The sequence below is a fragment of the Oculina patagonica genome, unplaced genomic scaffold (assembly GCF_052425735.1).
Source record: "Oculina patagonica isolate OP01 unplaced genomic scaffold, crgOcupat unplaced125, whole genome shotgun sequence".
In the NCBI taxonomy this organism is placed as follows: Eukaryota; Metazoa; Cnidaria; class Anthozoa; order Scleractinia; family Oculinidae; genus Oculina; species Oculina patagonica.
In genome coordinates, this window is record NW_027557247.1 from 145 (window position 1) to 12,446 (window position 12,302).

A 12,302-nucleotide genomic window follows, 5' to 3' on the forward strand; every position below is an offset into this window, starting at 1 on the left:
ATAATTCATTTATTCCCACGATTAAGTTAAATATTCTCCTTACAATAATAAGTCATTTTTTAATGAGCTTTGAAGTGGTGGTAACTGTAAAGTCCATTTGAATCTTTGGGATCGGACAAGTCAGAGCACTCGTGCCGGTTTCTGTAGCATAACGTCCTTAGGACGTATTACTGCATGTATTTTATGAATCAACTTTTAAATATTACAGCCACGTGCACAAAAGCTGTGCGACTGTTGGACCCAGGCCTCACTCACCTGTTTCAAAGTGGCATCCTCGTGGTGCCTGATGGGAAGTCTCTCGTACTCGTACGCAGATGAGATGATCTCGATCAAGCCTCGTAGTTTGGTTTTGGCGTTTAGTGAGACGCTGAACAGCTCTAAACAGGTGAAAGAAAGTTAAAAAAAAAAAGATTTAAGGATATAAACAATACTCTCGCAGCAAATAGATCAATTACAAGACGTTTAAACAAGAAATTCCGGCCTGACCTGGCCATTTTTACACCCAGATGTCAATCAATCATCAAAGCGCAAACTGACAAACAATCTGTGTTTTCCATTTTTGGTAAACATGTCCTGTTTTAAAGGTTAGCAAGTGATATTATATTTTTCTCAATGATATATTTTGACTCCACAACGTGCCATGACTGCAAAAAACACACATTTGCGTTTCGCGATTTAAAGGTGTGAATGCGAAAGGTGCCATCCCTAAAAATGAAAATGTAATTTTTGTTGCCCACGTAACGCAAAAAAGCTCTCAGGAGTTCTTTAGAAAGCGTATGCGCATCGAAGATCGAATTGGAGTTTGGAGTGTTGGTTTTTGTGGAGAGAGGACGAGAACCAACAACAAACTCAACTCACATATGACGCCGGGTCCAGGATCCGAACCTGGCCACATTGGTGGGAAGCGAGTGCTCTCACCACTGCGCCACCCCTGCTTTTATCAACAAGGCTATCTACATACAGCAATGTACCAAGGAAGAGACAGGTTCTTACCGATAGTAGTGTAATTGATGTAATAATAAGCAGCGATCATTCCAAGATTCAATGGCGACACATCCATCTCATCCTCGATCGTCAAACACTGCAAAGATCAGAAAACACACAAGATGAACAAATTTACAGTGTTACAGCCAGAAAGAAATGAAACAAATCAAAATCAGTATATTCCCAGTGTTTTGAAGCCTTGTGGTTTATTTAAATCCTTGATGTCAAAATAAACTTTTTTGTTACTGATACTGTCTACAGGGAAATAATTAACAAGGGCGAGGGGAATATCTAAAAGGTGGAATCTCTTCAAGGGGGACTATTTACGGTGGGGGGGGGGGGGGAGATGACAGAGGGATTTATGTAGTCATTTGTTCGGTAACAACGCTACATTCTTGGTTGACAGGTAACCCAATATCCACATACAAGTTCTCCTGACTGATCTCCATACATTTTCTTCTAATATTAGTTGGGAGAATTTGTTTAAAGATCAAAGCAATTTTCCTTTGGTGATGATTTTATTAATTCTCAAAACCGTTTCTCTTGGTTAAGTATTGATATGTGAGGAGAAATTTGATGTTGGTCAATCTTGGGACTTGAAGGGTTATACCATACTAAGGTAAAAACATGACCGGAACAAAAATTAGTAACATGTTACCTTGGATTGCTGCAGATCGTTAAGGGTGTTCTCCACCATGTCTGACATGTGATCTGACAGATGACGATGAGTCACTCCTGAAGGGGGCAAAGAAATAAACATTTGAGCCAATAGGCCTTATCACGGTTTTCGACGCCATCTTGACAAGTAGGCAAAGCGGCTAGAAATTAAAGTGTTTGTATGGGAATCCGACGGCAAATATCTTTAACAAAAATTGAATTCTGGACAACGTACGAAGTGTAAAGTTAAGGTACTAGGCAAAAGTTTTTATTCGCCGAGTTTGAAGGATGTAGCTGGGCTAGAAAACGTTCAGTAACGTTTTTAACTTTTCATACATTTTCATACGGGAAAAATCAGGTTCAGTCCCTGTATCTAATCGAACATCGTTCGTAGTTGAGAAAAAGATCTCTCTGCGGTTAGGCGCGACGCGGACAAGTGTTGCGCGACTTTCCAACATAAATTGCCTGACACAGGACAGTAGCGGATCCAGACCTTTAACTAAGGTGGGGGCCCTTTTGTGTTTGTACACCCAAAACAATTTTAGCGGAAGAGTCATTAAAAAAGTTTTATACCAAGATCCGCCACTAAAAGAGTTGCTTGAATCCGCAGAATTTCCATGTCAAACGAGCCTATCTAGAAAGGCATGCCGTGAGCTTGCCTCAAAGAACCTCAATAGTTTACAATTATGATCTTCTAAACTCATTGCCCTACACGAAAGAAAATGTCGCTTTACCTTGCAAGTTGTAGTAGTTGGGATTCTGAGTCATTCTGCGGTACAGATAAGTCCATGTTAGGTAGTCCACTGCATCTTGTTTGTTCTCAATTGTCTTCGTCACCACTTCAGCATTAAAATGATCGTGAAGGCAGTGATCCAGATGAGACTGAAACCGTCAATCAATCAATCAGTTTTTATTTAGAGAGGGTGACTAATAAACTTGTGGCCTCTTTAAAATCGTAAAGTATAAAAGAACAATTACAATTAAAAAATTATTAAAAACCTTATTAAAAGCAAAAACCCATACAAGACTTAGTTTTATAAGAAGCTAAGACAAACTTAAACATGAGGTAAAATTTTAACTTAACTTCCTCCGTCTACTGCGCCTCGTTGACTATTCGCTCGTAGAAAACTTGGGCTCGTAGTCTAATTGTTTTAGTAGAAACTGTAAAGAATTGTAGTCCAAAACCTACAATTTTATGTACTTTTAAGCCAAAAATCAAGAAAAATTGACCCTGTAAAGAGTAACGCGCGTGTGATTGTGTTCTATCGGCGAATAGAAAACAATGGGAGAACCAATCAGATTCGCGGATTTCCAATAGAACACAGCTGAGTTTCTACTGAAAATAATTATCTAAAAACAGAGTAGCTGTCTTACAGTTGATTTCAGTTTACTTTGGCCGCCCGCTTTGCGAAGTTCGAAGTTCGCAATTTGATTCCCAAACTTCGCAACGTAATTGGCAATTTCGTAACAAAGTTTCCAATTTCCCAAAGAACTTCGCAAAGCGGGCGGCCAAAGTAAACTGAAATCAACTGTAATTTAACGTTTATATAATACATTCTTTACAATATTTACAGATTCAGTGGTATGCGGCTTTCGGGGTGAGTGAAATTAGAGTACGTTAAACGTAAAACCTTCGATTTATATCAGTATTTTATGTGTAAATTCACTGCCTCGACAAAGTTGGAAAGTAGTTACCCAATCTTCCCTTGTTGTTAACAAGTTGAAGTTGAGATACGGACTACAAGCACGGAGGACAAGGCATTCTTGTCTGAGTTAGATCGTTATTAAACGCTCGTCAAAGGTAAAGTAGTACCCTTACAAACTAGTAGTAATCAGCGATTAGGGGAATGCGTTCGAGTAAGGCTTGAAAGGAGGGGTAGTTTTTGGTGTTGACTGAGATTTCCCCTTTTTCTTGTACAATTTGTTGGTGATGGGACAAAAGAGGAAGGTGAAATGTTTGTAAGAATAATTTAACAACATTGATGGCGAATAAACTGTGAACAATAACTTTATTAATTCCAAAAATGAATGACAATGGCTTGTCTTTGAATGTGTGTTATGTGTAACACACAAGTATGAAAGTAACGACACAGTTCAAAGTTCAAACTTAAACTCAGCTGTGGCACTGTTCCTTTAAGGTTACAGACAACATTATTTTATATTTGAAACAGCAACATGTGAATTCCATAGAAAGCACTGTTAACTTGAAACAGCAATATATTGAAGTATGAATTAATATTGCAGAATTTGCTTTCAACTTAAAATACTTACTGCCTGGATAATTACATTGTCACACCATAGTTAGTACTATGGTCACACCAAGTTCCTGGTGTTGACATTTGCTGAATGTAGTCTTGCCAACTATTGTCAGAAACGCTCTCAACATAAAATTCTGGATGATTATTCAAGTGCCTAATACCAGCAGCACGAATTTGAAAATGCAACTCTGCAGTTCCATACAGTTGGTGTGAAACTGACCTAAAAAAACAGTCTCCACTCCCACCAACATCATAAGGCATTAAACTTATTAATGAAAGTCTCTCATTAAGACAGTTAAGAGATACCCAAAGCAAATTACAACTGTCATTTGCAGGAAGCATACCTCCTTTTAAATTTGAACTTTGGAAAATATGACCAAAAGCGCTATTGTGACTGAAGTCAGACTTTGTTTGAAGCATGTCGATTGATAACTCTTTCTGTTTACCACGTGCAATACTTGTATCTTTTTTTCTCTTTCTGTTTGTTTATGAAAAAAAAAACATATTTACTGTAAAAATGTTCAGAGTTACACAAAATAAACCATTTCTTGTAATTGCTACAAAAATTTCTAATAAGTGAGGAGCTTGGGAAATTACGTTTCAGTAGTTTTTTTAAGTCTACTTCTGTATTTCTTTCTTCTAAGCAATTTAGTAACTCTACGAACAGAAATTCGAGATGGTTCTCTGTCTCGTTTCCTGTTGCTTTTTTCACAGCCTGAGATTTCTCAGCATTTGTAGAGATCATAGCAACAGAACAACTCCTATCGCCATTCTTACCAGCTAAAACACGGACATCTCTTTCATATCTCTTTATAAGCTTACTATCATAATTATTGTGGGTATCATTTATCGAAGTCTGGACAGAACTCTGTGCACGACGTGATTTGGTCACGTTATACAAAAGAATGCTTCCGGTGCCGCATTTACTCGACTGAACAATGGTTCGGTTGTATTCGATCGCTTCATCTGACTGAACAATGGTTCGGTTGTATTCGATCGCTTCATCTGCTCTGATGTCGTCTACACCGTGCAAATGTTTAACGCAAATGCGAGCCTCATCACTCGATAACGCCGTGTTCTGATCACAAGTAATGATCAAGTGACTCAACAGCCGCCGAGCTACATAACTCGAAAAGTTTGTTATTTGATCACAAGCCATGATCAAGTGGCACAATGGCCGCTGAGCTATACAACTCAGAACATTTGCTATTTGACCACAAGCAACGGTCCGTTTTGGTCGCAGTTCAGCGACCAAAGACGACAGAAGAGGCGATTCTTGTACGAGAACGAAAGTAAACAGTTTTACTAAGTACACAATCTAGCGACCAAACGAAATGTTCAAGCGAATTCGTGAAGCACGCGTGCAGAACAGCGACCAAAGACGACAAAAGGGACGATTCAATGCGAAAACGAGACTAAAATATCGTCGCACCAGTTTCCCGGCCGAGACTTGCCCCTGCAAAAATCAATCGGGGCGGCCAATTTGGAGTCCATACACCTGCGCGCGCATTACGGCTCGATTCATTCCGCATAACAGTGCACAGGCCTACCAACTCAAAAGACACAGGACGCAAAACAGAATTAGGCTTGCGCTCTCCTTCGTCGAACGCAAAAACCATTAAGCAGCTAAATTCGCTAAGCTACTGTTCAACAGAGGGCCACTCACCTCGATCGGCAGAGGTTCATAAAGGAATTTCTTGAAATATTCTTTCTTGGATGCTTGGCAGAGAATCACTGCTTTACCGGAGTCATCCAACAGTGGTCTGTTTGCTTTGCCGATCATCTGTAGCACATCTGGAACAGGGTAATCCACATAGCTACAAAGAACAAAAATTACAAAAAGGCATTAAAAAAATGGCGAAGCAAGAAAAGTAGGGCTAAGTAAATCTCAATCCTAGAGCCAATGTCAACAGTCTGGAGTAAAAATTACCGTTTTGGGCAAATTTCCGAGCTGCGTTTTCATTTTTGTTTTCAATTTTCATCCAAATAAAAAAAAGCAAACACTTGCAAGTACTCCAAAGATAATTACGTCATCATGATGTCATAACGGGTTGCTTGGCAACGCCTTCGACTTTACTGCGGGCTCAGTCGTTTCTTGGAAACGATATTGCGACCAGAAAAGATAGTAAATCCAACAACTAAGGAAAATAAATAAGGACTAAGCAAAAACTTCACGTTGCGCGCTCATATCGTATCACTCTTTACCGAAATCCCAGCAAAATTATCTATATCGTTGATTGTATAAACGCAGAGTAACTTACGCATGGATTTTTCCTTCGTAGAACTGTGTGTCCATAATGATCACCAGGTGAGCGCTCATGTTAATCGCCCATGCGAGATTGCGTGACACAACCACCACCTGTCACAAATAGAGCAAAATTCAGTCACGGTTAATTGTACACGTGCAGGGCAAGGTAAAACTATCTATCCCTGAAAATAGTTTATTTAAACACGCTATCTAAAAAAAACTTGAACACTGCTCGGAATAAATGCAGTGCTCGAGGTAACTCTAGAGTTTCAACATAAGAAACTGGTATGTCTACGACCTCGGTAACGCACAACGAATGTGTAAATCTTTACACTTTGAAAAAAGTCTTCAGCTTTGACTCGAAGGTGTTACAAATTCAAATTCAGCGCAAATCAGGAGGCACACGCAGATTGTTCCAAGCCAATACCGTGACTTGGCAAATGAGCACGCTCAACTGCGAAATAATTTTGAGTCCAATTTAGAAATTTACCATCTTTATTATTTACTACACATTTGATGATTTCGACATTGCTGATCCTAGCAGTATGCAGGACGCGTGTCATATATCAACCTAGTAAATGGCCCAGCTCACAACGAGTCTTCGTAGCTCAGTTGGTTAGAGCGCCCAACCGGTATTCTGGGAGGCCATGAGTTCGATTCCCGTCGGGGACTCAGATTTTTTCTTTGTCCCACGCTCGTGTCATGTTGAATAATTTCTTCACTAACGACTATAAACTCCTGAATTACTGTATGAATACCTGTATGGCTCCAGAGTTGAAGAGTTGCTCCACAATCTTGGTTTCACTTTCGGACAGGCCCTCGTGTAAGTAGGCCACACCGTAAGCCACTGTCTCCTTTAACGTCTGAGAAAAAGATTAACTTCGTAATTAATATTTCGTCATTGCAAGAGTTACGAATGGAAAATACGCGCCTACAGGTTGAGGCAAACACGTGCAGGGAGATTTCGTCTCAGTTTTTTTACACCTTTAACCCTTAATATGCTGATATTATTCAAAACAACAACGTTTTCTTAACCGTTAAATTGATTTTTTGGCGCTACGTTGCTAAATTTCTCTAAACTTTGCTAGTTATGTGCTTTCTGAAATTGCAGTAAGTTTTTGATGAAATTTCCATGTAAAAATGTACAATATTTTACTTTGGCGCATAAGCCAAAATTTGAACCGTTCTGTTTTTTTTTCTTGCTTCTTTCCATTTCGTTTCGCTTTCTTATTCTCTCTCTCTTCTACTCTGTGCATCCCTTCTACTGGCCTGAAAAGTTTTGATCTTAATCAATGGAAAAGCCTGGAAAGGAGACCATGATCAAGAACGGGTATATTGGCCTGTTTTAGCACCAATTTTACACCAAAAACTGATGACGGTTTTTTCGATTAGCTCTGTCGGAATGCAGTCAATGTTCAAGATGGACAGTCCTGTGGAAAGGATGTATCCAACCTCTATTAGTTGCACATCACAAAGATCTGCTGACGTGTATATTGGTGACGTCACAAGTGGTTGAATGGCCATTTCTCCATATCCCGGAATAATCCGGGCTCAGCAAATTAAGGGTTAAATAATAAAGAAAAGTAAAATGACGTTGTAACCGCCAAACTTACCTTATCGTTCAAACGTTTGACAAAAGGCTGAAGATCTTCCTCAGTACAATGCAAGAACCTGCAAAGAAAAATAACTTGTTTAAAAGCTGCCAGAGCACTGACAAAAAAAATCGGAACTGCCTAGTATCTGAAGAGTTCTTGCAAATACAAAGATGTTGCAGATAAACAAAGCGAAATCTGTTCTTCAAATTCCATTCACCCATTTTTTGGAAAGCATCGAAACCAATCTTTTAAACTAAAATAAAATAATTTTTTCAGTACCCTTACCTTTGTGCATCATTCTCGGCGCCAGAGAAGGTCAACAGATCCAGAGCAGTGAGCTTGGTTTGTCTTCTTGACGGTACGAACACGATAACAGGTTTCTTAGGAGAATGTTTTACGATCGATTGGTAGGTAGGTTTTGTCATGGCTATCAAACGAGAGGCCGTGTGAGTGATGTTGAAGCCCTGAAAAACAAGAATGAGACTGATTAAAATCGATTGTGAACCAAGCTTTAGGCGTCCTGAAAAAAACCTTCGTTCACTTAAACACATTTAAGTATATACCTAATACAGGAAATGCATCCAAGAAGTTACTCTAGTGAAGTTAGCTGGGAGAGAGAATGCTTGAGAAAAAATCTTGTAGAAAAAAACTACGATCTTGAATCTAAATAGTTTCAGTTTTTTTGGTGACTTTTACTTTTTCCAGTACTATTTGCCTTTGACTTACACAACTGCTATAATAAGAGCACTTCCCGTATTCTGTTCAAAGACATTTTTGAAGTTCATTTATAGCTGTCACGACGTATTTACCTGGTTTTGATCACGCATAAAAGTACCTTCGATTCTAAAGTAAATCTCATTGTAATAATGGCTTGCCAAGGAAGAAGAACACAAAAGAGGTGATCAGATAACGAACTGAAAAGAAACAAGGATAGTCCATCCTTTTTTATTTTCAGTTTAGATTGAGAAAGAACAACAAACTTGAAATGTTTATATGCGCGATCTTTACGTCACTACCAACACAGTAAAGAGATAAGAAGAGAACTGAACATACCTGTATGTGCAGTTCAAGAGGAACAGGTCTGACATTAGGATGGAAGTTAAACAGACCTGTGGGACCCACACCGAGCCACTGAGAAACATCCTGTAATCAATCAAATGCAAACCTATCAGACTCAACGTCAAAATAAAAGTTCTTCTAACTAAGCTCTTTACTTTTCTTTTAATGTTAGTTTTAAGAATTTGGTGTCTTTATCAAGACATCTCCCAGTGAAAGATTTATCCCAATAGAAAGAGAAACCTTACATCACCCAGAAATCAATGTTTCCACTACATACTTGAAATACCAGTCAGTTTAATTAACATCGGCAACAGGCAACAGTACGTTAATAATGGCCTTAGTACTAACTGACCAATTCCCTGATCTATTTAAAAATATCTTTCCTGATTTACAAACCTTAGCATTTGCCAGCGATGAACTGAGGGCCACAATCCTGATGTTCCGTTCAATTTGTGACGAGATGTATCTCATACGAGAGCAGATTACCTCCATTACCGGCTGAAACAGAAATGACAAAAAAAAAAACGTTAAACGCGCAAAAACTTACTGAGGCTTTGTCTGGAGAACAAAGTCGCTTCACACTCTATTACAGTTCAAAGCAAGAAAAAAAGAATTTTAAATTCCTCACCCCAGATTCGCCGCCAATCAAATGAGCTTCATCCAAGATGAACAAATGAACATTCTGTACATTCTTTCTCTGTTTCCAGCGCCGTGACAACACATCCCACTGTTCAGGTGTGCTGACGATCACATTACCCTGAAGGAGAAACAACATCAAATGAAAACTATTCAAATGCCGTTCAAACGTCCCCTGTCTAGACGTCAACTAAATCTTAATCTTGCACTGTAAACAAGACGCGGAATAGAAACCACTCCAAAATGCCAAAGGTAGTTGCAGCGTTTGTCATGGCGTTTGAAGGAGATGGTATGATTTATATGATTGATGGGCTCCTTCAAACGCATGTTAATGAAAGATTAAGCTTTAATGATGAGGCGCAATCGAGTATTAACATACTTTAGTAGAAACTCAGCCGTGTTATATTGGAAATCCGCAAATCTGATTGGTTCTCCTACTGTTTCCAATTCGCTGACAGAACACAGTCGGACGGCGTTGCTCTTTGGAAGGATAATTTTTTTCTTGATTTCTGGCTTAAAAGTACGCAAAATTGCAGTCTTTTTAGAGTTTCTATTAAAACAATTAGACTACTCGCGGGCGGCCTCGTTTTCTATGAGCGAGATAGACAAGAAGGCTGCCCCTTGTTTACTATTCGCTCACAGAAAACTCGGGTTCGTAGTCTAATTAGTAATTGCTAAGTATTTGGTGTGAACGTCCATTCTCCGTTTTCAGCATTTCATGTCATTCTTTTTACATGCAGTACACTCATAAGCTAACATTACAACAGTGTGACAAGTGAATTATGCTCCTAACCTTGGCGAGAAGTTTAAGATCAGCGCTTGTTTCTCCTGTCAACTTTACCACGTTCTTGCCAAGTTGAAGTGCAAATTTACTCTGCCAATCAGCATACACCTGAATAAAAACAAACACATGGTTTCTAAGTACAGGTAACAATAAATATCTTCTCAATGAACACTCAGTAGGATTTCTTCTCTATGCTAAACGATGTGCAACCTCATGCCGTCCTAATATCAACATAGTTGAATTCAGGATGAATATTATATTTTAAATCACTGGTTGCATTCATTTAAACTATGTGCCGTTTAAAATTACTGTAGTACAGTCAAAACCAAAACAACCGCATCTATCCAATCACAGCAAATGTATCTAAACCAATGAAACAATCAGGTCGCGAAGCAAAAAAGAGCGGCGGGCGTCAAGCGCGGGAAAACACGGGTGCAAAGAGCGGGAAAGCGCGGGTGCCATGAACGGGATAAAACAGGGTCAAAGAGCGGGAAAGCGCCAAGTTTAAGCACGGGAAAATTCTCATAAGCCAAGTCAGGATAGGTTTTGGTTTCGTTCCTGATTGGTTGAAAACGGCGTGTTTATTCTGATTGGACATCAAGAGCGTGCTGAACGAGATATTTTTTAACTAATTGTAGAGCTCATAGAACGCAAAGCTAAAGCCAAGAATTGCTCACTTTTAACGGTAAATTGAACGCACTTTTCAAGCTTTAAAGGCCCTTACCTGGTCGGCAAGAGACTGCAGTGGCGTGACGTACACACATCGGCAGTCAGGAATTTGTTGAAGAAGCCGCAGAACAGCAAACTCCGCGCAGATGGTCTTTCCACTTCCAGTAGGAGCGCCAATAAGAACATTCTCATCCGAGTTGTACATGGTGTTGAAAACTGATGGAGAAAACATAAACAAATGTTTTTTCAGGTCATAATGTTAGCTGTAATCTGTAGGGTATCAAAACTGCTTTGGGAGCTGCTTGGGTTTTCCTTTTTGCCGTTGATTTGCATAACAAAGCTCCCCTCGCGAATGGTCTCAAGAAAAAGGGTGAATGTCGTAGATTAGTAGGATATCTATGTTGTGGTTTAATTTTATCTATGGTTTAAAATTTTTGAAACCAGTTTGATTTTTATTTCCCTTTGTTTCAGATTATGATAATGAACATAAGACAATGGAAAATAAAAATCAAGCTGGTTTGAAAAATTTTAAACCAAATATAAAATTGAACCACAACATCTACAATAAAACATGTGCAACCTCATGCCGTCCTAATATCAACATAGTTGAATTCAGGATGAAAATTATATTTTAAATCACTGGTTGCAATACAATAATTTGATAATTTAACTTAGTTACTTAGGCACAGAGGGTATTCACGTTTGATGACACGTAACAGCGTCCTGTTATGTCCGCTCACCTTGAGTCTGTATAGGGTTAAAGTAGGGGAACTTGTCCTTGTACAAGCTCTCAAATGCTGGATTTCGTAGAGCAGACACTGGTAGAGGCTGAAGATCAAGCAGTTCAGTGGGTGGAGGGTTCTTCTCTGGCAGGATCAAATGACGAAATGAAACTGGCAACTGAGTTTCAGAACCTAAAAATAAAAACGCCAACAGTAATGAACGTTAGCAAAAGAAACAAGCACTTTTTGTGTTTGGACGAGGAAAGCAATAAATCGAAAATAAATGCATTAGCATAAATAACAAAAAAATTACATTTATTGAGTTATTTTTTCAAAAATAGCTCTTTAGTCGTCGTGTCCTTGTAATCAGTCAGTGAAGTGTGTGTGTTTGTCACACCAATCAGATTTCAGGTACTATCAGAACCAATAAAATTGCAGTTTATAAAGGGGAAGCAATCTGACGTAGTCAGCAATTTCGTTCGAAGTTTTTAGATTAGAAGGAGGCGGAATCGGTGAGTTGTGATTTAACCCTGGATTAAAAACGTTTTTCGTAACGCCCGCCTGCTTACAACGCACACGCCGTGAGCAAAAGGCCCAACACTAACTTGTTATTCGAGCGTACGTTTGATGAGGCTAGCTTTCCATTTGCACAAAGCAGATTTGAAGAATAATGTGGTCATTACTTTTGCC

The 12,302-nt window shown here is 39.0% G+C and overlaps 1 protein-coding gene across 1 annotated transcript; it reads right to left on the reverse strand.

The window, feature by feature from the left end:
* Positions 1–255: 255 nt before the first annotated feature.
* Positions 256–11,832, reverse strand: LOC144639734 (U5 small nuclear ribonucleoprotein 200 kDa helicase-like; the record flags this gene model as incomplete). The annotated part of the gene is made up of 15 exons (XM_078499033.1): positions 11,631–11,832; positions 10,946–11,106; positions 10,231–10,329; positions 9,430–9,558; positions 9,198–9,299; positions 8,796–8,885; positions 8,028–8,206; positions 7,761–7,818; positions 6,906–7,010; positions 6,161–6,258; positions 5,566–5,716; positions 2,376–2,523; positions 1,643–1,719; positions 994–1,081; positions 256–377 (listed from the first exon to the last, which is right to left on the reverse strand). Coding segments are annotated over exons 2-15 (1,596 nt in total), but the record flags the coding sequence as incomplete, so codon positions are not given.
* Positions 11,833–12,302: the final 470 nt, after the last annotated feature.